This window comes from Peromyscus leucopus, chromosome 20 (assembly GCF_004664715.2).
Source record: "Peromyscus leucopus breed LL Stock chromosome 20, UCI_PerLeu_2.1, whole genome shotgun sequence".
NCBI classification, from domain to species: Eukaryota; Metazoa; Chordata; class Mammalia; order Rodentia; family Cricetidae; genus Peromyscus; species Peromyscus leucopus.
The window spans coordinates 51,886,057-51,910,999 of record NC_051080.1 but is presented as its reverse complement, the minus strand read 5'-3'; the positions used below and the strand labels follow the sequence as shown (position 1 = coordinate 51,910,999).

General features: G+C 42.5%; 1 protein-coding gene across 5 annotated transcripts in view; it reads left to right on the top strand.

Moving 5' to 3' along the window:
- Sybu (syntabulin) overlaps window positions 1-24,943 on the top strand; it is a 112,405-nt gene that overhangs the window by 76,980 nt on the left and 10,482 nt on the right. For all 5 annotated transcript variants that reach the window (XM_028867939.2, XM_028867938.2, XM_037197786.1 and 2 more), the window contains one exon: window positions 23,673-23,775. In XM_028867939.2, coding sequence (XP_028723772.1) covers window positions 23,673-23,775 — 103 coding nt within the window. The remainder of the gene's footprint in view (window positions 1-23,672; window positions 23,776-24,943) is intronic.

Sequence of the window (24,943 nt, the reverse complement as noted above, 5' to 3'; positions counted from 1 at the left end):
TAGTCACAGTAAGTAAATGATTATATTGAATCACAATGCGTATGCTCTGTGTGTGTGTGTGTGTGTGTGTGTGTGTGTGTGTGTGTGTGTGTGTGTGTAAGTTATAATAGGGTAAAAATATATAGTTAAAACAAATGTCGACTCTGCCATGTAGGCCATTCAAATATTCTGAATGCGGGGACAATATCTAAAATTTTTATTCTTTCTTTAATGCCTACATATGTTGTTTCAAATACCTCAGTCTTTTATGAGTCTGTGTATGTGAACTAATGCCAAAAATAAGTTTAAAATGACTCTGGATGGCTATATTTTGACATGTTCTCCTCACTCTGAGCATTGCATGCACATTTATAAATACCGAATGTAGCACAACCAGTGTCTGGGCTAGGGGAATAGACAAGCATGGCCACAATTAACGCTAATTGGCACCTCACATGGTTTGCAGAGGGCCTCTGTGTAGGCCGAGATGCGATGCATTTATTGTCAAGAGAGAGTCTGCTTCTGTGATTAGTGCGAGAAATGCCCTTGTCTGCTGTTTAACTGTGGAGAATATTCAGGACACGTCTGTCTGACCTACTTCGATTTACTTTTTTCTATGACATCCAGTAGACATTCTCAAACGCTTCATGTCCATGGGTTGGGGCGTGGAGGATTTTTTGTGTGGTCTGAGTTGATGGAACACTTCCTCTTTACTGTACATTCTAGGAGCATAAGAGTTGGGTTCCTGCTGTTGTAAAAACATGTGAGTCATCTTAAAGAGGCTTTCATCTGCTGGGCAAATGATTAATGCCTGTGGCATTAAAATTAACTAGTAGAAAAGTAAGGATGGCTATACATATGATTACTATGCCTCTAGCTAAGTAGTCTTAAAACTGTAAAATTAAGATTTTTAGAATTTCAGTAGACATGTGGTATCTAATGACTCCAAATGAAAAGCAAAAATAGGCCATGAAGTGTTAAGATGCTGATGTTTAGTCAAAATAATAAAAATAAAAAAGAATGAGCACAGAGCATTGGGCCAGACTGTAAAGTTCTTTTGTTTTCCATAGTTTATGGCCATCTAAGCAAAAGACATACTATGTTTGATATCTTTTTCAACAGTTAGTCATGAAGAGGTGGTTGCCCCAAATGGCAGAAGGTCCCACCCTCTGAGAGCATGAATGGACTGATGACTATTATGTTCCCAACTTGCCACAAGGGTCAAGCTTTAGGTCATCAATTTAATGTTTTATAAAAAGTTTCCATAGTTGATGAAGCAATGAGCAAAGCTTCTTATAACAAACTTTGCAGAAATCATGATGTTGGTAATCTGGAAGTTCTGTCTATGACACTGTCCCCAAAGTTTTCACTTCAGAATCCATGTCCCTTTTTCACTTTATCTAACGAATTCTGTTTCTTGCATATCTTTGAAAATGGTGTGTGTGTGTGTGTGTGTGTGTGTGTGTGTCTGTGTGCGTGCACGAGAGTGAGTGTTGTTTTAATTTTGACCTCTAAAAGTCTATGTATTTTACCTAAAATGTGCAGAAAAAAATAGTGCCATCAGCTAAGGTTCTTTTGAAAATCTGATGACACATGGCACAGAGTAACTATTAGGTGGTATTATATAGTATGACTACTGTAAGCATAATCATCATTATGGCAACACACAGTGGTCAAGGGAGGTTTTAGATAACAGCTTGAACAATTCTTTGATTTTTTCAGTTTATTAAATTGTATGTTAAGTACTAAGAGCTTATATACACTTGGAATTTTGAAGGTAGTTGTGAGTTCCAATGTACAAGAGAGTGTAACTATCCCAAATTGAAATATTTAGACTTTTTGTTCACTTCAAATATGTTGATTTCTCTTTTGTTAAATTGTTACACATGCATAACAGAATACTTTCCAACTAATTTTGTTCCTGCTAGCAGTAACTATTTAGGCTATTACAGTGTGCAGGCATGGTAGATGAAGCTAGGCCATAGCACAATTTCAGCCCATATTTATAACATGAATTGAAAATGTGACAATTAAAACCTTGGCTTGAGGTTTTTAATCTCACTCCCTGAAAAGATTTCTGTTCAGGATTTAGTGGATCAAGTATTTTGAAGAAAGAATCTTTGCATTAAGTTGAAAATTCAAGGAATGACAAGAGAGAGATGGGAAATGACTGATTAATCTGTATAAAATAGGCCTCATGCTGGGATGTTTCCTCTTGCACTAGTCCCATGTGACAGTCAAGCAAAAATAAATAAATAAATAAACTAAACGAAAAAAAGAAATTGGTGCCATATGCCCAGAGCCTGCTGGTAGTTATTTAAAGCACATGCAGAGTTGACCTTAGATTATACTTTGCAACTTTATTTTTATTTTAATGTCATTTTCATTTCTACTTTTCTTTCTGGCATATTCTCTTCCCTTCCATCTGTTTGCCCTGGAAAGAATGTAGCATGTGTAAAAAAGACGATACCACCATCTCACTTGAATAGAAAATGGGGTGGGGTGGGGGGCTGTAGAGGTTAGGAACTCGGAAGCAGTGTAAGTCCACACACCCCACCTACGTCTTGCTGAGTATAATCTGAAGTGCACATCACTCAGATGATCTAGTAAGAATAAGTCTCTTTTCTAATGTTCCAAGACAATAACTAAATCTTTAGCATCATCTCTACTAACCAGGCAACGTTCAGTTTTATTCTACTGATCTGTAAATGAAAAAATGCCCTCATTTTTCCCATTGTTGTTAGTCACGCATGCCCAGGCTATGGGCAGGCTGTCACGGTTTGTGCCTTAGGTCTCTGGGCTGCTGTCACATTCTTAGTTGACCCCTGGGAGCATTAGGCAGTCGAGGTTAACAGTTGTGTATGCCGAGTCCTTTTGCGGCAGTGGGAGCTTGTGGCCATTCAGGTAGAGGGGTGTTCCCTTGGCTGATGCAGTGGTGACATTGTTCATGGAAACTGGATATTCCTGAGTCTGGTTTCCTGTGCTCACCTCAGCTACTAAGATAAGCAGCTCCACAGGTCTCTTCCAGGAAGATCTGATTTCCACTCAAGACTAGGGGCGGGCCTGACTGTTCAGGAGTGATGGGGGCTGTGCTTTAACCCGATACCGGGTTGCAGCGTGATATCCAATGCTTCCCCCCAACTAGGTAGTAGTAGAAGTGAGGGATCCCAGCCACAGGCTTAGAAGAGAGTTAGTAGAGAAAGATGGATTGGGATCCGCAGATCAGGCCACTGTCTCCATGCTGCCGAGCCCAGAGCAGCAGACTGCAAAGGGGTTTTGTCTGTGCCTTGAGGTTTGGCAAGGGTTCTGCACTTAGCATTCGCACCACCAGTGTGAGCCACCATTCAACAGAACGGAGCACAGCTCCATTCACACGCTAGTGGTGCTGCTACGACAGTCTTTGTGTAATCGGTATTTCTAGGTTGTTCTTTATTGAGATGTGAATGTCTCTAGAACAAGAACCATCTCTTCCCGTTCTCCCTTACCCTGCCCTTCGCCCAGCCACCCTCTATCTCACTCTCTGTCAGTCATTTCAGTGTGTTTTTGTTCCTTCTCTTCCTCTCCTCCACTTCATTATATTTTGTTTTGTGTTAGATTTTGCCACGTCCCTTTTGCCTTCTTCAGCAGTGTCCGTGATGTGTGTATAGAAAAGGGCATTTATAGCATGTGTGTGAGCTACACAGCACGATGACAATGAGCTGACTATTTGAAGAGCTACCACCATGAAAGCTCACCTGTTCTTCCCAGATTCTATTCTCTGCCTCACAACAGGAGGGACCACCGTACCAAGATGTGCTTTTTTTCCTTTCTTTACACTTAAAGATAAGTTTACCACCTTAGACACATATCCTTGAAAATATGATAGAACTCAAAGGAACATTTTTAAAAACCCTAGAGCCATTTCTCTACCTTTGTGTTCTCTTTCATTGCACAGTACCTGATACTTGGTAGGTCTTCAAGGGATGCTTTTGAATAGACCTCATGGAGCCTAGGAGGTATTTTTGTGCTTCTAGATTGCAAGGTAGTATTAACTGACTCTATGGGACTTGGTCCTTTGGATCCTTGTTTCATCTTATTGAGATGCTTGTAAATGTAACACACACACACACACACACACACACACACACGTCTTATCAAATCAGATTGCTTGGGGGCATTTCATACTAGCATTTCCAGGTCCTACTTATCTTCCTTTTGCTGCCATGCCAACATTCTCCAGTGGCCTTAATATGTTTGTAAGGCTCTGCTATACTTTTCTGCTCCCTGTTAATTTTTCATAAGACATTAAGAAGTAAGAAGGGAAGGAGTAGAGAGAACAGAGAACATTGAGTGCACTTGAACTTAGAAGTTAACTTGTACGGGGGTAGGGCAGAGTAGCTGGGCAGGCAAAGGCTTGGCCTGAGAACATGTCCTCTGTGCCAGCTGTCACTGAGAGTGAGATCCTAGGGATGGTTCCATTAAAGCAGTCCACAGACATGCAGAGCTAGTCGCTGGGCTGAGCATCATCCAATTGTGAGTTCACTTCATTCTCTTCAAAGGCCATAAACCCCATTAGGATGAATAGAAAGCCCTTTCACAGGGAAGGAAGGGGCAAGGGGGTGTGCCCAGAGACTTGAGAGTCTTAGGAACTTGAGGGTAGGAATGGTTTTTTTCAGTTGATAGACAGTGTGATGGGAGGTGCAGAACTGTTGCTGGAGATGGACTACCTCCCCTTCCTCGCTGGCACGGCAGCTCCAGAAGGAAAGCAGAGGTGCAGCACAGCATCCCAGGTGCTTGACCCCTCAGAACCAACTCCTCTTTGTTCCCCCGGAGGAGGAAAGTAGAAAGGAAACAGCACATGCAGAGTTGTTGACCAGGGAGGTTGTGAGCACACAGAGGCTAGCAATATTATTTTTCATCATTCATTGCTCCTGGCATTCCCCCACCCCCACCTAGAGACAGTGTAATCTTTAGCCTGATGACAACATCATACCTTGAACAGGTGTCACAGGGTGGGAGAGAGGAGTCACTCTACCTGTCTTGCACCTGCTCTCTTTTGAGCCCTTTCCAAAATCTAGAGCTGTGGTTCTCAACCTTACTAATGCTATGACCCTTTAATACAGTTCCTCATATTGTGGTGACCCCCCCAACCATGAGATTATTTTGCTATTACTTCATAACTGAGATTTTACTACTGTTATGAATTATAATGTAAATATCTGACATGCAACCCCTGTGAAAGGGTTGTTCAACCCCAAAAGGGGTCACAATCCACAGGTTGAGAACTGTTGATCTAGAAGCTCTGATGGTAGCCAAGCCCTCCTCTGGAAATATTTCTAGATTACTTCATTATCCCACCTCTCTCCTTTTTACTCAACCACCCTGAGGACCTGCATTTCTCCAACTGTATTTGTTCCCATATTCTGTACAGATGTCAGGATTGCCCATCCTGTTTTATTCTTATTGGAGTATGCTTTCAATGAAGATTGCACAGGGGTAAACCCAGCATTGATCTTGGAGCATCTCAAATTATTTGGATTGAATCATTCAGTTTTTTAAAGCAGTTCCTCAGGCTGAATGCCAGATGGTCTTTCCATTTACTGAAATAATTTCCATTTTGTTGGGTTTTCCACCCTTTGATTGAGTAGGTTTATACATATCTGTTGGGGCTGCTTGTTTGTTTTGTTTTGTTTTTGTGTTTTTTGTTTTGTTTTGTTTTGTTTGCTTTTTTTATATAGGCTTCACCACAGCCAAGTGGGAAGTATGAGACAAAAGTGTTTTTAATGTTTAGCTTTTCCTGTTCAATCTTTTTGTTCACCTGGAATTTTACATGATTTTTGCACTATGAAGTTAATTTTGTGAACTTCGAAGCTATGCATTAAGAGACCCTACAGTCATCTCCTTCCCCTTTCACATGCTCCCTGTCTCCCAACTGTAACAGTTGACCTGATTTCTGTCCAGCCCCCAGACTCAGCTCCACATTGTGCTGTCCCATGTCTGCATAAGGTGTCACTTGATTCATATCCCCGCCCCATTCACAGACGGCCTTCAGTTTGGCCTGCGTCCCTCTTTCTGAAGCATAGCTTTCTCAGTTTCCATGATTGCTGCAGTGCCGGGCATTTCGACTTGTTTTTTTTTTTTTTCATCTGATTACTATACTCTGTTCAAACAAGGGACTGCATGGCCCGCACAGCATCTCTGCTTCCTTTCTTCCACATTTTAGTTTGCACGGTTCCTGTTACTTGAGCTCAGCTCCCTTCCCTGACTGCAGTCTGCTCCATGCTCCAGGACCATCTCAAGTAGTGCCTGTCCCTACCGCAGAGCCCCTTGTCCTCCAGCCCTTACAGTCACTGAGAGTTTCTTCCTCTGCTGTGTGTATTGTGCCCTCTGTGAGTACGTATGCTGCACACATCAAGTAGCCTAGCTGCTTGAGTGTGAGCTCTGCCCCCTCCCCGAGATCCTGAGTGCTGGACCTGGGTTCTCTACATTGCCGGCCCAAACGGAACCTCGGCATGTACAAGACACAGCACATACTTGAAATAAACTGAGTTAAGTGTCATCACCCCGGAACCCAGCTGTTAGCTCTTTGTGAATTGTGATGATCAGGTTCCAAACTGGGAGGAATGCAGACTCGAGGTCAGACAAGTCAGTTGGCTCTGTAACTTGGGGAGACTCATTCTCACCCCCTGAGAACTTCAGTTCCCTCATCCTTAGCCTTTCCAGGATTCAGAGGATGAGAGAAAACAGCCAAGTCGGGGTTCTTGAGTGAGAAGGCTCTGAGGACACAGAGCTTACAGTAACATTGTTATCTCTCACTGTCATGACTTGTCTGTTATCCCTTCAAGGCGTGTGTAATCTGTAGTCTGCTGTCAGCACTGTGCCTTCCACATTTCTGTTCATGTCATCAATTAAGCACATTAAATGGGATAAGGACAAGGATAGAGCAGGGTGACATACTGCCAGAGATTTCCCTGGAGGTGGGCGGGCAATCCATTAGTCAGGCCCCTCTGGGTACTGAAGCATGATATCACCCAGTGCACATGGCAGCTTTGTTTGTCAGAGTGTCTTAAATATTTGTATCAAATGTCCACTGAAGTCCAGACATGTGCTTTATATGACATTCATAACCCTGTCAGAAATGAGGGGTGTTTTTCATAGGTGGCTCTCAGGAAACTAGTGCTCGCTCTTTTTTTTTTTTTTTTTTTTTGCGTTCACGGGGTACTTTTTCTACAATTTATGGTGATCAGCACCACTGTCAATATAGGGTGTGATTTTTCACAGTTTGCGTTTTCCTCTACAAGCTGCATATCCCCACCCCCACCATTTCCAACCTGCCACCACTTTGTAATTTTACAAAAACTGGTTATAGTGCTGAAAGTGGTCATATCACTAAGTGTTCTCAGTGCCTCTCCTCCAACACCCAAGGAAACGTTCTTCCAGCCTGCCATATCCCAGGCACCATGCTTGCTTCTGGGTATGCAATGATGAGTAAGACAGAGGCCGTCCCTGCCATACGCTAGTGCCCTGAGCTCCAAACTTGAGTTTTTAAGAGAACTGGGCAAGGTAGGTGGAGGTAAAAGTGAGGGAATATTGATTTGTTATCAATAACATCAGTTTACCAACTCTGCCTAGAGCTGGGGACATAGAAGAAAAGATATTAAACTTGGTCATGACCAGGAGATATCACTGAATTCCAACAATGGAAGAATTTTAGTGCTGTGAAAATTTTCAGGATACTGTGCTTCCCACAGGCAAAGTGTAGCACTGGTCTTTGGGATGTGATGATGAGTAAGTTCAGGGATGGATGTGTTAAATGGCATCCTCAATGGCCATGTAATATGACCACAAAAGAGGGCCACCCACTCTCCTCTTGAAGGAGGTAAAGGTCAAAGGTAAACTGAGACCTGAAAAACAGGTAGTGGTTAGACCAGCCTTGAGGGAAAGTAAACATTTCTGGCGGAAGGGACAGCATGTTCCTTGGCATCATAGATCATGCTAAGGACAGTGAACTTCGTCTCATCAACACAGGTGGCATGGAAGACTTTAAGGAGGGAATTACCTAAGGAGATTTATGCTCTAGAGCAGTGTGGAAGACAGAGTATCTGGAGCCATATCCAACTGTTGGGTGTAGTCTGGAAATTTCAAGTAAAAAGTAAAAACAAGACAAAACAAAACAAAATGCCTGATGTTTTCAGGTCGAGCACACAGGATGGGAAGAAGCAGGCAGATCAATATCCAGGGTTGAGCAGCTGACTGCAGCATGTAATGGCACACTGAGAACAAGACCCTCTTATTGTCACAGCTCACCATAAACAGTCACAAAGGCCACTTGCAAAAGAACAAAGGTCAATTATGGCATGATGACATTTTCACAGGGAAATTTCCAGCACCTCAGGCAGAAAAGGATGTCAGTTGCAGACGCACCTCTCACTACGCTCTTAAAAACCCTTATCTTTTTGGTGCTCTGGGTACTGACAATTGTTTTAAAAATATATTTATAATATGTTATCCTGTCTGAGAATGCTCATTCCTGTTATGCAAGAGTTCCTAGAGAAGCAGTTGAGCAGCAGACATGCTAAGTGTGGATCCCATGCATCCACTGCCTAATAATGCTGATGAAGAGTCCTGACTGTGCACTTAGGAAAACATCATGACAGTTAATCCCTGCAGTAATCCCAAGCAAAACGAATTCTTTTGTTCCTTTCTTGGCACAAGGAAACTGAGGCACAGGGAGGTTAAGCAATTGCCTGAGCTCACACTGTCATTAAATGGCAGAACAGAAAGGCAACCCCCCACCGCCCCCCAACCTGCTGGCTAGAGGCCGCTTGAGCAGAGTGCAGTACGTGTTGCTGACAGTTGCGTGAAGCACAGTCGGTATGAATCAATACTCTGCCAAGTAAAATTCATTAAAATTTCACATTTTGGATACAAAATGTGTAAAAACAATTCCCAAAATATATACTATAGTGTACAGCTATATTTGAAATAACAGTCAAACCTTCTGTCCCACTCTGTCAGAGGCCGCCTCTGAGAAAATTGCCTTGGGAGTCCTCTCAGGCACAGGAGTGCCTTCGAGCCGTGTTTCTGGAGTTTCTGGACCCAGAGGGCTCATTAGCACTGAGCCGGGCCCCACCTGTAAGTTAGTGAACTTCACCAGGACCATCCTCAGTGAATCAGAAACATGCTTCCAGGTGAGGCCAATGCATCCTCCAAGAATCACAGCACAACTAGAAGGATGACCACTGGTGACTTTGAGAACAGAGGCTGGTCTAAAATTGGTCCCGTCGTCGCCTGACCTGCTCTGCAAGCAGTGGCTCAACTTCCCAGAGGCATGTTGGCACAGCGTCAGCTTTACCTCACGGGTGCTGACGTGACCATCAAAGGGCAAGCTTTACTTTGGCTTTAAAGCAGGTCAGGTGTTTTCTAATAGAGACTTTTACATGGTGGCTCTCTCCTCTCAAAAACCAAAACCAAAGAAATCAGGCCTTCATTTAAAACTCAGACTTTTCCCTCACTTTCCACTCAGACCTAGTGCTTGGCCTTAAAAGGAGGATCAAGTTCTGAGCTGCTGTGGTCATCTGCACACACACTGGTTTCTCTTTAACCTCCCTGGAACACAGGTTGTCTCCTTCAGAGAGATTGTGTACAAAATCTAGAGCTTAGCTGGGTGTGGTCATGCACGCCTTTAATCCCAGCACTGAGGAGGCATAGGCAGGTGAATCTCTGTTGAGTTTGAGGTCTGCCTGGTCTACAAAGTGAGTTCCAGGACAGCCAGGGCTACACAGAGAAACCTTGTCTGAGAAATCAAAAAACAAACAAACAAAAACTTCTCACACCCGTTGATTTGCCTCCTTGTCAAGGCAAGAGGCAGAGTCAAGGAAACAGGCAAGGCCACCAAGGCATGAGGAGCCTCTTGATGTTTTAGGACCAAGTGGAATAAGAACCACCATAGAAGGTAGCATAACAATATCCATGTTGTACCCAGAAATTGGGATGGAGTAGAGCAGAGCTTCTAGGTTTTGGTTTGTTTTTGTTTTCTGAACTCTTGTGTCTCTGTAAGGAGATGGAAATGGATTTAAGGACAGATGCTCTGTAGATCATTTCTTTTTGCCTAAGGATCTATGACACATATGGATTTGTTCTAGACTTTTATGGGGAAGAGTCGTATTCCTGGAACTATAAATAAATATCAGATTGAAAATAGGGCCTGAGGCATATCTCAGTTGCTAGACAGCTTATTTGGTATGAACAACACACTGGGTTCAGTCCCAGCGTCACATAAAGCAGGCATGTTGGGGCACACCTCTAATCACGGAAGGTAGACGGTAGAAGGAGGAGGTTCAGAAGTTCAAGGTCATCCTCAGCTACATGTTGAGTTTGAGGTCAGCCTAAGCCACATGAGACTCTGTCTCAAAGGACAAAAGAAAACAAAGAATTAAAAAGTAATAAAACCATTTCATTTTCCAACCAACAGAAGAATGACATAATAAGATTTTGTATAGGTTGTATAATAAAATATTAAGTAGGAATAGAATGAATTCAGTGCAATTATTTGGAGAATTTTAGAAAATTGTCCCCAAAGATTATACATCTGATGGTAATCTACTCATTAATTACAAAAATGAAAACAAGTAAATGCTGAACAGGGGTAAGATTGGAAGACTAGTATTGACATCAGGTTTCTGGGGCAAGTGGTGGTGGTGGTTTCTTCACTTGTTAAAATAAAATTAAGCATAAAGAAATAAAGCCTAAGTGCATACATTACTCAGTAAATACATCAGGATTGGTTTTGCATGAACCAATGATTTCAAGATCCAAAGACTGTATTTAAATCAATTCTGTGCCTCTGAGATTCATCATAAAAATAAATTAATAAAATAGATTTTAGGAAACAGAAAGAATATAAAATGTCACTCTTCCATAGAGAAATGACGTTTGGTTTCCACACTGGGCAGTGTGACCTAATTCTTTGAGTCTCTATTTCCCATCTTCCCTGGCAGCTGCTTACTTTCTAAATAATGACCACTAAGGTGGTATATCAGAGGACTGATAAAAGGCTGTCAGTAGAACCCTTTGAATTACAGTGATGGTGTTACAGGTCTAGAGAAATCAGGCATATCCTTCCTTTGGTATCCATCTCTCTGAGAATGATATTCACATGTTTCCTCAGAGAAGACACCAGGAAGGATCTCTGGGTCAAGTAAGAGCAACTCCTAACTCTACCAGTCACAGACTTTGAGTCTCATGGCTCAGGAAGATTTTAAGCTCAGCTGTCTCTAAGTCACCATTGTGGGCTTGTGAGTGTTCTCTCTCCTCTTCCTGTTACTATTTCCACACTTGGCTCCTCCTCATGTCCACTCTTCTGCTCTGGGTGCTGAGTCCAATAGTCCTGTATAGTTTCCAAAGCTGGCTAATTCTGTATTCTTTCTGCCTCATGTCCTAATCCATTAGGTAGAAATAGACTCTGTTGCTTTCTTTGTAAAAATGTTGTCCTTGCTAAGATAGCTGTCTCTTCCTGAAACAAAGACCAGGTATCAATCTGATGTCTATTAAAAATGAAAAAAACAAAACAAAACAAAAAAAAAAACTGTGCGTCATACTAGTGTGAACTAGTGATGTCTCGGCCTTAATGAGTTCTTTGTTCCTACTGAGAACCACAGACTCCTCCAGAAGGTTTCCCTAAATGGGTCTTCGTTGTTTAGCATGCCATAGGCTTTCTTAAAATAGTGAAACATTCTGTCAACCAATATAGATGAGATCTAAGGATTCACATAGTAGTAGCTCATACTCTAAAGGAAAAAAGAACGGTCCTTACTGTCTTCTGCCAGACGGTCTGCTTTTTTTCTTTATGTGTCTGTTCTGAATTCTCTCTTCCCAGGCATAGGCCATGACAGCTTCACTGTTTCCTGAGTTCCTGCTCTAAGTCCTTCCCCTGGTTATTTTCATACAGGTTGGGATCCAGATGTGATTCAGGTAGGGTGATTGTAAGAAGAAAAAATTAAGATACTAGCAATACTGTGACATAGACATTATGTTTATTTACCTACACAACTTGCATAGTCCTTAGAACTCTATTTGACACATCCTATGATAATCTTCCCTTTAGGAATGAATGCAAGGAACAGAGAGGTTATGAACTTTTTTTAAAGCCACATAGCTCATGCATGTGGCAACTCATTTGAAAAAAGAAAAAAAAAATAGCTTCATGATAAGTGAACATACAAGTGAGTAAAGAAGAGATCATTCATGAACCAGGATGAAAGGACACTGAGATGTGGGAACTGGATCCTGGCTGAGTCCAGAGTTAAAATGCTGGCCTATGGTGTGAATGCAGAGGCCAGTGCTCCTGGAGATGTTAAGGATTTGATCCAGTGTGAAACTCGTCTGTTTGGTAGGCTATGGAATGTGATGCTCTCATTGCTGCTGCCAAGGGTGAAGAGTGTCCATAAGTAGACTGAGATGTTTCCTGGAAGTTACCGACCAGTAGAGACAGAGATGAGGAGAGGCATTTAAGGCTGCTAAATTTCAGAGCTGATTTGTAAATGTGCTTAAGTATAGCAGTGAGACGCTATTTCAGAGTCCTGGTGGATGCCTTGGCAGTGAGTTGTAAATTATGCCATCTTGTTTCCAGCAAGTGGGAGTTTTTCTTCTATTGAGATCTAGCAACACAAGCTGACCACACCCCTGTCAAGACAAGAGTGGATGGAGAGGTGGTGCCAAGACATATGTCAATCCTTTCCTTCCGTCTTGTGTTCTGGACTTAGGGTCACAGCCTTGCTCTTGCGTTTTACCATTGCTAGCATCTCGCCCACATTCTTCTCTCCCAGGCCTTCATCACCTTCCTCAGCTCCCTGCCCCCTACATGGCATTCCTCTTCCACTCATCATGGCCACCTTCTATGCTGCTGCTCCCTGATGTAGATTTTCCTGCTCAACGTGCAGAGACATCTCATTTTGGGAAACACTAGACGAATACTTCTTAAAGAGAAGCAGCATCCTTTCCAGCGAGCTTTGTAGAGGGGCAGAGAGTCTGTTCCACCCAGCAAGCTGATGGATTGAAAACAAGTAGCATGTGAGTCAGAAAAATACTCGAAGGGAGATGTGCCATTGTTGCCAGGTCCTCAAGGTAATCGATTAGGGTGAAGTTCGTGACCACTGTGGATGGGGCTCTTCCCAGACCTGTTTAGTCAAAGGTAGTATGACAGGGGCAACTCCTGGAGCCCACCTGCCCTCAAGCTTGCTGCCATCAACCTCTAGTGGTATGTGCTCCGCCCATGACCTTGGGCTATACAACCCAGGAGGCAGTGCTTCCTGCCCCTGTACACGACCTCTAATCAGGGAAGGGAGAAGGGTCACATGCCCCTTCTCCCTGCTCCCTACTCCTCCCAGTCAGATCAGAGGACTACTTCAGCTGTCTATTCCATTCTGTATTCGTGAGTGTATTGCCTCAATTTATATCTTAATAAATCCTGATAGCCATTTAATAAGCTCACGTGGATTGATCGCAATAGTTGCCAATGCTGAATCTACATGAGAGGTAATAGAGACCTATTTGGTTTTTTTTTTTTTCTGTTCAGTATCTCTGCCATGGCTACATAGGCTACATCAAAAGAAACAGCCTAAGGTTTACAGACTAATCCAAATCTAGTATAAATCCAGAATGCTAGCATATGCTAGATAGTAAGATGGTTCCCTCTGCTGAATGGCATTTGAAACATGCAGTTGCATGTTGGCTATCCCTCCTTTTAAAACAGGATCATGGGAGCCTTAAACCATGGGCCAACTGAAAAGTGTCATATTAACTTTGCATCCCAAGTTTTTATATGAATTTGCCTGGACGTGGCCCAGTTTTAAAGAACCTGCACCCTATATATTGTTCCCATATTGTCTTAGCTATGTTTTTTATTTTTATCTGTGAAAAGATACCATGACTGCGGCAACTGTCATAAAGGAAAACATTTATTTGAGGTGGTGGCTTACAGTTTCAGAGGTTCAGTCCATTATCATCATGGTGGGGACATGGAAGCATGCAGGCAGATATAGTGCTGGAGAGGTAGCTGAGAGTTCTACATCTTTCAAGCAACAGTGAGTGGCCTGTCTCACTGGGCATGGCTTGAGCATATAAAAAAGCCTGCCTCCACAGTGACACACTTCCTCGAACAAGATCACACCTGCTCCCACAAGGCCACACCTCCTAGTAGTGCCACTCCCTTTGGGGGCCATTTTCTTTCAAGCCACCACCATGCATATGTTCTTCCAATCCTATAAAAATGCATTCAATGCAGGGGAGTGTTCCTGAAGAGCCATGAAAGCGCAAGTTACTGCACAAATTAAAGTCCTCCCTCCTGAGGATATGCCACTAGACGCCTCCTCTCCTCGGTGGCCTCTGCCTAAGCTTCTGCTCACCCCACTGAGAAAAGCTCCAGATATTTGGCAGACCATGGAGAGAAAGTCCACTTCTCTTGATTATTGGAGCTCCATTCCATGGGCCCCACAGTCAGCTATGACAGCTATTAAAAATATGCATTCCTACACCTCTTCCTCCTACACCTTCAGAATTGGAGTATCTATGGGTTTTTCCCAGGAGAATGTACTACCATGCTAAGATATAGAAATCATTAATTTATTAGCAATATGAATATTAATGATTATATCAAGCACATGCTATGCACAAACTCATTTCGCCTTTAAAAACAACCATACAAGATTGGAATCATTATGGTCTTATCTAGAGCAGAACCTGACACATGGACAGGACAAGTGTTCAACAAACATTTGCTGAACAAATAATATATTAACCTTTAAGTGTGTGTGTGTGTGTGTGTGTGTGTGTGTGTGTGTGTGTGTGTGTGAGAGAGAGAGAGAGAGAGAGAGAGAGAGAGAGAGAGAGAGAGAGAGTATGTGTATATAAGGCTTAAGAGATTTTAAAACTTTAACCAAAACCAAATATCTAGTTAAGGGCAGTGCCTTTGGTTAGGAAGTATTCACTTTCCACTCCTCTGCTGAGCTTTCTTTTTGCCTTGTTTATAGTTCTCCCATTCACCCTTGTTCAACAGGTGCATTGCCTGTATATCTGCCAAACGCAGGTAGCCGAGGCTGCAAAGATAAGGGGATGGGCTGTGCAGAGCAGCCCGTCACCTCGGAGCTCTCGGAGAGACTACTTTTGAATACCTCCCCGCTTATATTCTTAGACCGTGGCAGCCACCTGGCCAGGTTGCTGAGTGCTGTAGTAAATTTGCTAGCACTTTCCCTGGACTTTTCTGGAAGCAAGACCCAGACCTAAGGGCAATTCTACAGCTTCTTGGAGTAGCCTGTTGTGAGTCTGTTTTAGAATCTTCCATCTTTAGAAAGTGTTTTGTGCAGGTACACACACCACACAGTTTTGTTTTAGGAGCTCTTCATTGAATAATTCTAGGGAAAACTACCTTTTTATCAAGTGATTATAAAAAATATGTGAGTTCAGCACAATATTTATTGTGGATCTTTCTCAGGGGCAGGCAGGATATTGTCTGCAATATCTTTTGATCCTTGTACCGTAGTTGTGGGTCTACAGAAGTAATGATGAAAAGGTGTTTCGCTCTTGCTCTATACCTGGCCCTGTAGTCCTTCCTTTGTAAGTTTCCCATGAAGTCCCACAATTGTTTAGTAATACTATTAATATCTTCATCACCATTTTATAGGTGGGGAAACTAAGGTAGGAGAGGGCTCCATACCTTGCCCAAGAATCCACAGAGACTATCAGTTAGAGAGCCTGGATTCAAAGGTTTCTTGACTCCAGAGCCCTCAAAATGCTACATTCACTGTCTTGATTACTTGTAAAGTAAAACTTAACACAAGTCACCATACTTATATTTTTTTGATAAGAGTAATATGCATATGGCCCAGGAAAACCAAATTACTCAGGATGATCGTAAAGTGAAAATGTGTTTGTAGTTGCCCTTTTCCAAGTTCCTTTATGATTCCTAAGGGAGGCCACGACTGACAGATCATTATCATCCCTTGAGAAAATGTTCTAGAATATAGTAAATTGCATGTGATTTTAAGATTTGCTTACATAAAAGCAGATACCCCACACCTACCGTCCTGTTTTTAATCTAAATAACACTCCACAAAGTCTCCTCGTTTCCACACACCCACGTTACTCTTCCCATGATTGCAGTGTTCTCAGTGGCTGCTCTACTTCCTGATTCAGCCTCTCACTATTAATAGACACCAAGGCTGTCTTTCAGGTGCTCCTGCGAGACGCAAAGTCTTAGGAGTCCAGTGTTCTTTTTTGTGCATATAGTATTAATACATACTCTGACCGGCTCTGTTTGTCTTCACACACTCTTAACAGAACACATACTATCAGGCATTTTTTTCCAGTTTGATAAATGCAAAATGTCTCCTTGTTTTAAGTAGCTTTTCATGCACATTAACTGTTTTTATTTTTCTGTCATGTCTTCTTATGTCCTTTGCTTATTTCTTTTTATTATTGAATCATTTTATTTCCCTAATTTTTATAAGTTTTCAGTGAAATAAAGAAATTAGCTTCTTATCCCATGCTATATGTTTATTCTCAGCTTGTCATTTGTCTTTGACTTTTATATTTTCCCCTTGGCAGTTTTATTTTAATATACACTATATCTAGATACTTTAAATTTGGACTTTTGCTTCTAAGTGCTATCAATTATTTTTAAACATCTAGGTGTTCCACCAACGGAGTATCACTCATAATGGAAGTAAATCCTTTCTGAACTTACACTAATATAAATGGAAATTATACCGACAGCTTTTAATGAACATTTCTGTTTGAAGATATAAGAAAGCCTTTGCCTTTAATGGATTTGATCACAAGTCCCTTTTCTGAATAGCATTTGCTGCAGTCTTTGATGACTGGACACTCTGCTTGGCTATGGAACATTTCTCAGTCGCTGTGGCTGAGCCCCCCACCCCCGCCACAGCCTTCTCAGCTAAGAGTGGTCTTTACCAAGTGGCGTAGGGCTTCAGTAGTGTCTGGGGTAACCTTGTGCATGCTGCTCCAGCTGTTCCATTATGGGTGTGCTTGGCTTCAGTGAAAGTGACTCCTCTGTCCTCGCCAGAGGCGGTTAAAGAGAGTAACTGTGTATTTGTGGTGATGGAGGCATGAGAATGGGAGTGGAAGCTGGTGTGGTGGTATTGTGTATTCTAATAAATTTATCTGGGGTCAGAGAACAGACAGCCACTAGATACAAAGGCTAGAAAATGGTGGCACTCACACCTTTAATCCTAGCATTCCAGAGATAGAAATCCCTCTGGATCTCTGTGAGTTCAAGGCCACATTAGAAATAGCCAAGCATGGTGACACACGCCTTTAATCCCAGAAAGCCAGCCTTTAATCCCAGGGAGTGGTGGTAGAAAACAGGAAGATATATAAGGCGTGAGGACCAGAAACTAGCGGCATTTGGCTGGTTAAGGTTTTGGCTGGTTAAGCATTTGGCTGGTTAAGCATTGGGCTGGTTAAGCTTCAGGCTTTGGAGCAACACAGTTCAGCTGAGACCCATTCCGGATGAGGACTCAGAGGCCTCCAGTCTGAGGAGACAAAACCAGCTGAGGACCAGGCAAGGTGAGATAGCTGTGGCTTGTCCTGTCTCTCTGATCTACCAGCGTTGACCCCAATAGCTGGCCTCGGGTTTGATTTTATTAATAAGAACTTTTAAGATTCCTGCTACATCTGGCGCCCAACGTTCGTGTTACGAATTCATGAAAAAGATGTTTGCCTGTGGCCTTGTGAGCCCCAGCTCAGGCCCAAGCTACACTCAGCCGGTTGTGGTGGCACACACCGGTAGGATTTGCTGAAGGAGGAAGAGGCAGGAGGATCCTGAGTTTGAGCCGGCCTAGGAGGCTTGGGAGAAGCTTTGGCCTGGACTGAACCACAAACAGTGGTGGGACCATGGAAGCAGTGGCTACTGCTCCACGTTGCCAGCTCCTTCTCATCATGTTGGTGACTGTGGTGATGCTGCTACCTGGAACAAAGGGTTTACTGCTGCTGGTTCAGAGAAGAATTGCCAGGACCATCGTGTTACAAGAAAGCATCGGCAAAGGTCAGTTTGGAAAAGTTTGGCAAGACAAATGGTGGGGAGAAATTGTTGTGAAGATTTTCTGTTCTAGGGAAGAATGTTCATGGTTCCGAGAGACAGACATTTATCAGACTATGATTGCTTCAAACCACAGAGGAGGCAAAAAAAAAAAAAAAAAAAAAAAAAAAAAAAGTCTGTGGGAAACCATGACCACGCCTAACAGTGACTTTGAAATCTTCAAAAAGATGACAGGATCCTACAACGATGATTCCACATGGACTATGATAAAGCCATTAAGCCGATTAACACCATGGAAAAATCGACTTTGGACTACAAACTGGTCAGGACAATTTTGAGAGGACTAGCTGAGATGATCCAGCCTGACAGACTACTTGACCAAGGACTTGAAACAAGCCCTGAACTTTCCTATTATGCAGAGACTGGACAAATGATACAGGACTTGATGATTAACCCCAAAATTTTCTTTTCAAGATTCCCTAAAGATATCTTCACCCCTAGAAAGCAAAAAGAAAAAGAGAATATAGATATGAGATAGATCATCGAATCTACTCTGAGAAAAAAGATAAAAAGAGAATATAGATATGAGATAGATCATCGAATCTACTCTGAGAAAAAAGATAAAGAAATGATAGGATAAATAGGTGGATCATTGAATCTACACTGAAGAAAAAGGGGAAGATATAAAAATGACAAAAGGTAGACTAATGAATCTATTATGAAAAGAAAAAAGAGAAAATATGGATATGATAAGATAAAAAGGGAGATTATGAAATCTACTTTTAAAAAGGAACTACTTGCTTTAAATAAGATAAGTAATGAAAATTTTTTGGTCTGAGTTTATCAGATGTTACTGGACTGGACGTTGTTAATATATATAATGGAGTTTTTTGTCTGGATCTGTCAAATGTTAATGGACTAGACATTGTTAATGTAATCTTGACTGTATATTGCATATACTTATTGAAGATAGTTTTTCTTGTATTAGTTATAAGCTTTCTTTAATTTTAGACAAAAAGAGAGGAGATGTGGTGGTATTGTGTATTCTAATAAATTTATCTGGGGTCAGAGAACAGACAGCCACTAGATACAAAGGCTAGAAAATGGTGGCACTCACACCTTTAATCCTAGCATTCCAGAGATAGAAATCCCTCTGGATCTCTGTGAGTTCAAGGCCACATTAGAAATAGCCAAGCATGGTGACACACGCCTTTAATCCCAGAAAGCCAGCCTTTAATCCCAGGGAGTGGTGGTAGAAAACAGGAAGATATATAAGGCGTGAGGACCAGAAACTAGCGGCATTTGGCTGGTTAAGGTTTTGGCTGGTTAAGCATTTGGCTGGTTAAGCATTGGGCTGGTTAAGCTTCAGGCTTTGGAGCAACACAGTTCAGCTGAGACCCATTCCGGATGAGGACTCAGAGGCCTCCAGTCTGAGGAGACAAAACCAGCTGAGGACCAGGCAAGGTGAGATAGCTGTGGCTTGTCCTGTCTCTCTGATCTACCAGCGTTGACCCCAATAGCTGGCCTCGGGTTTGATTTTATTAATAAGAACTTTTAAGATTCCTGCTACAAGCTGGCCTGGATTTGAACAGGGGATATAGATGGCTGATCTGAGTTAATTTGATCAGTGCAGTGACAAAGGACAGCAGAAGACTTGCAGACACTTCCACTGGTGGTTTAGAAGGACTTGTCCATGTTCACTAGATCCTAAGACTGCTCTCTGCTCAAATGCATAAGGACTCTACAGTGTTCCAAAAGCCTTTCGGTCCCAGCTTTCAAACAGGAGATCATGTTGAGTGCTTTGTCAGATTATTTCCAGTGACATCAGAGATTTTCCAGCTGGGCACCCACACACAGGCTGATGAGGCAGATATTCTCTGGCACAGAACTGCTTCGTGCCAGTACCAGTTCACAATCACTGTGGAGATGGAGGAGGTATTAACTGCTTCATGCCAGTACCAGTTCAAAATCCCTGTGGAGATGGAGGAAGTATTAGCTGTTTCATGGCAATACCAGTTCAAAATCCCTGTGGAGATGGAGGAGGTATTAAAAGTTTTTCAGTGGAATATATCTTTTGCCTCAAAATTCTTTGGAGAATTTAATGAAATCAGTCAATAAAAAAGTATATGAATTTATATGACCAAGCGTATTCACTAAATATTAGATATGTTTAAAAGCACAGTTCCTAGGATCAGATGACCTAGACTTCAGCCTTGAATTATTAGTTGTGTGCACCTCCCTGCTCATAGAAGTGATTTCATGACACCTGTCTCTACTTCATAGATTATTAGGGAAAGGTGTTTGGGATAGGTCTTCATAAATAGCATTTGCTTCCAATAACAGGAAAAGGTATAAGGAAAGTAATACCAATTAATTTCATTAAGATGTGCTACATTTCAAAGACTTTACTGTATTAAGGGGGAAAGTAGCCTACACACTAATGTGTCAAGTGTGAATGCTGAGTAGTATATAGTAAAAGGTTATAATTCAGGGTAAATTTACAGACTTACTTTTTTCCTTACTAACCAGCACCATTTTCTAAATGTTCTGAAAAAGAAATATATAGCAAATAGAAGCTACATTTTTAATTACAACAAAATAAAAACAATGGTTAATAACACTTATTTAGAACTTATGCTGTGTCTGCCAAGAGCATTTCTCAGCTTTATGTTATGTATATCCCAGTGGCTTACAGTAAGCCTGTGCATGATGTTGCTGTGAAGAAATTGATGCACATAGGGGTGGAGTAATTTTCCTAACATCCTCATGTAGAAAGCAGAAGTGGGATGTGAGTGGCCCCATGCCACTTGACCAGTTCTGCGGTTCTAGTGAGATGCTCTCTGTAGAAACTCAAAGGAGCTACCATGAGGTGCCTCTTCTTCCTCAGATTTTTGTTGCCTAGTAAATTGGCTGGGCATATTAGATAATTTACAAAATTAGCTTTCTTAGCTGGGTATAACAGCATGTGTCTGTAGTCCCAGGATACACTAAGATGGGAGAATCAACTGAGTTCAGGAGTTCAAGACCACCCTAGACAACATAGTAAGACCCTATCTCAAACTATAATAAAGTATTTTTTAAAAAGTTCATTGATCTTATATTTTATCATGTTCACCAAACTGTAATTTTTGAAAACTCTGTGTGTGTGTGTGTGTGTGTGTGTGTGTTGTGCACGGCAGTAGAGGATTGATTTATTGAGTTGATACTCTCCCTCCACTCCTACACAGGGTCCAGGGGTCGAACTCAGGCTGTCACTTGTGCAGCTTTACCAAGCTTGGACACCAAGTGCCTCTACCCACTGAGCCATCTCACCAGCCCCCAAATTACAAACAGTAAAAAACAAAAGTCATTACCTGAAATCATTGTGAAGTGGCATATGCACTATTTCACTGCCGTATCATTCAAATGGTTTTGAGCAGCTGCAACTATGGGCCACCCCGAGAGTGGCTCTTAATCGCTTACAGATGTGCAGGAGATAAGATAGAATGTACTGGAACAAAGAGACCTCAGGCTCTGCAAATATGGGAGAGTCAATATATTGTGTTCCGGTAGCAATAAAATGTTAAACCAAGTTAACCATTTAGCTTGAAGATGTAAGTACTAGAGGTCAAAGGCATCCTAGGTTTTTAGTAAAACCCCAAATATTTAGTAATTGTCTGTTTCTGTTCTAGAATTTTTGTGTTTCTGCGGGCAGTTATTACATCTCATGACTTTTTTGTATGTCTTTTAAGAAATGAAAACCAGGTGTTTCCAAGTAATAATTTCACATTTGAAAATAATACCTTAAGCCTGGAGGCTATAACCACAAGATATATTTTTGAAAATTGCCCATCCTTGTCACTTAGTAACCAGCCTGATGATCTGCTAGCAGACAACGCTGGGGAATTGGGCTGCCAGGAACAGTGTGTTGCCAGACTGCACTACCCATCAACCGTCTTGGAGATTGTCAAATGCTAAATTTATCCAGTGTATTCTGCAGAAGCAACCAATTAGGTTCACAGAGCTTTGGGAGTGCATGTCATCAGGAGACAGCTTCTACCATGCAGAAGGAATTGCTGGTCTTGGTCCCAGTATATTGCAACTCTAATCTGCTAAGAACTGGGAATAAGAGTTACTGTTCAGCTTACAGGTCATTCTTGACTCTTTTCCAAAAGAAGCTGGGTATCCTGAGGGTCCTGGAAGCTTGAGAAGGGATTTTTCTCTGCCTGTCTTGCTATGATTTACTATTCCCACTGGCAAAACTAATAAAAACCTGTGTAGAATCTACACAGCAGGGTCCCAACTCTGGCTGCACTCTGTACCAGGCTATTCTTGGCGATTTCTAATTGACCCCAGAAAACCTGTTGATCCCCTTACTTCATCCTCTGTCTTCCCAGGGAAGCAGTTCAGTATCACAGACGTGTTTTGATGACTTGATCCTACCCTGGATCAACCTCCCACAAGCCTAGGGCCAATTGGCTTCCATTTCTTCCAAAATACAACAGTGAAATTCATGTCTATCTTAGTGTACCAATTTCCCGAGATGGAATTACAGAAAGTACCTCATACAGAGCTGATGACCTAAGAGGCACTGAATAAATAGTCATTGTGGTGATAATAATGGTTCACTATTTGTGAGAAATGAAAGGATTTAGATCACTCTTATTTCTCTCAGTTCAGAAGTGGGGACTGCCTCTGGATTCTAGGCCAAAACACCACACAGATTATGTTGTAGGAATTGAGTGAGAAGGTCAAATAAAATGCACCTAGATTCAGTTTCTAGAGCCATGTACAATGTCATGTCTTTTGGAACATCCAATTGTACGGCTTTCCTTGTTCTCTGTTGCTACCCCCCACAGCCCCTTCACTTCCCTAGGAACCTATGGAAATAATTCCATTATTGATATGTGATGACTATGTCTTCTTATTAAAATGGGGCTGCATGATTCCAACACACAGCATATTATTACCGGCACACACTCAACTCTCGCTTGTTCCCATGATGCCCTTTGTAAACGAACAGCCCCACCTCAACGCTCAACCCCCAATTTCTGTCTCACTCACAGATGCCATTCCAGTCACTCTGCATGGAAATGTTGATTTTCCGTTTGGGTTAAGATTCGGTCCCTAAGTATATACATACACTGGCACTGCTGTCATAGAAAGTTGTGTCTGTAATCAGGCCGTGTTGGTTCAAGCCACTCCCGGAGCCAGCATTTCTCTGGACTGCTTCTCACTGGCTGACTCCAGACCAGAGGTGCCAAGTTCAACTATCAGGAGCTGACTGCAAGGGCTCCAAGATAAACTTCTGGGGAAAACTACTTTCGCCCTGATCAGTGGCCTTCCTTTTGCTTACTCTTTGGGTGGTGTGTGAGCTGTGGGTGAGAGCAGCCCAGGGAGGGTTGGGAATTCCTTGCCCTGCTTGGGCCACACTGTTTATCGTCTGCTGGAGATTGGCTCTTGGAGAAACCATCTGCCTGGCCTTCTGTTCTAGCCTGTTTATGAATACGGTGTCTTGTGCTTTCTCTTGTTGGCCCGGAGGAAAGCACACAGTTTTTGGAAGCTCTGGAATGTTGGCACTCCAGGGCTTAGAGCATGCAGCTCGGGGGAAGCTGGGACCTCGGAGGCAAGGCTGCCTCTTCTTGGCTCACTTCCTTCTCTCTCTCCTGTTGTTTTTCAGGCAGTGAAGCAGACTTCAGCTCCTCGAGCAGCACAGGCAGCATCTCGGCTCCCGAGGTCCACATGTCCACAGCAGGAAACAAGCGAGCCTCTTTCTCACGCAAGTAGGCACTGACTCCCGCTCTGTAATTACGAAGCTCTATGCTGGTGACTTCCTGTCCACGGGTTTCTGTGGAACCACCTGGATTCTGAGGTTGTTATTAGTCGTGAGGTTGATTGTTAGGTATTCCACGGTGATCTGCGGCTGCTCCTTTCCTTGCTTCACCTGCTGTCCTCATGTGACTTAGCCTGTCCTCCCTGCCCCCAGCTGTCTCTCAGTCAGACCTGGGCCCTCTGCCCTCCTCCCTCCATCCCCTGCTCTTCCCTTCACTCACCTGTGTGTGCAATGGGAAATTAAGCTCTGCCCCCTGCCTGCCCCTCACGACCCCCTATCATTTTCAAGCCACTGGCAAAGACTCTACCTTCCCTTCTATGAAGGAGACACTTACTTAGGAAGAAATATGAGAGACAGAGACAGAAAGACACAGAGAGACAGACAGACAGACAGACAGAGAGACAGAGAGAAAGAAATAAGAAAGTGCATAGGTGTGGGTAGCCACCACTGCCAGAGGCAGCCAAGCAAAGCAGCTGGATATGTGCCCTCTGGAGTCAGGCTGTCTTGGCCTTACCCTAGTACCACCCTCTACAGGCTGCTAGGCCCTGAATAAGGGGCTTCATTTCTGTATATTTCACTTCTCATCTGCAAAATAGAGTTATCATGTTACCTACTTCAGAGGGTTTCTGGTTAGCGAGCGCAGTGCTCAACATGTGGTAGGCATAATAAATGCTTTACCATTAACAATAGTTGAATCAGGGCCAGAGGATTATGGGAAAATACATGCTCACATTTAGTGGGAGGAGGTCTAAGCCCAGGATTTTCTACCCATGAACAGTGTCGTTACTCCTCAATAGGTACTCATTGAGCATCTACTGTAAGGCAGCAAACAGAACTCAGTGAAAGCCATAATTATTCTAGTAATGTACAAAAGATAATACATGGGTGTATTATATAATTTTCAAAAATGGCACAGGGAAAATAGATAGTATAATAAGGCATGTGATACATTTTTCATGGGCTAGTTCCAGCACACCTCAGGGATAAAGTGAGCAGCACCACCACCTGGAGAATGTCTTCTGACTTTATTAAGTCACATCACTGTCCCAGGCCACTGCATTCAGAAATTACTCTAAGTATTAATAGTATATGTTTTTCAAGATCATTTGCATTTCCAC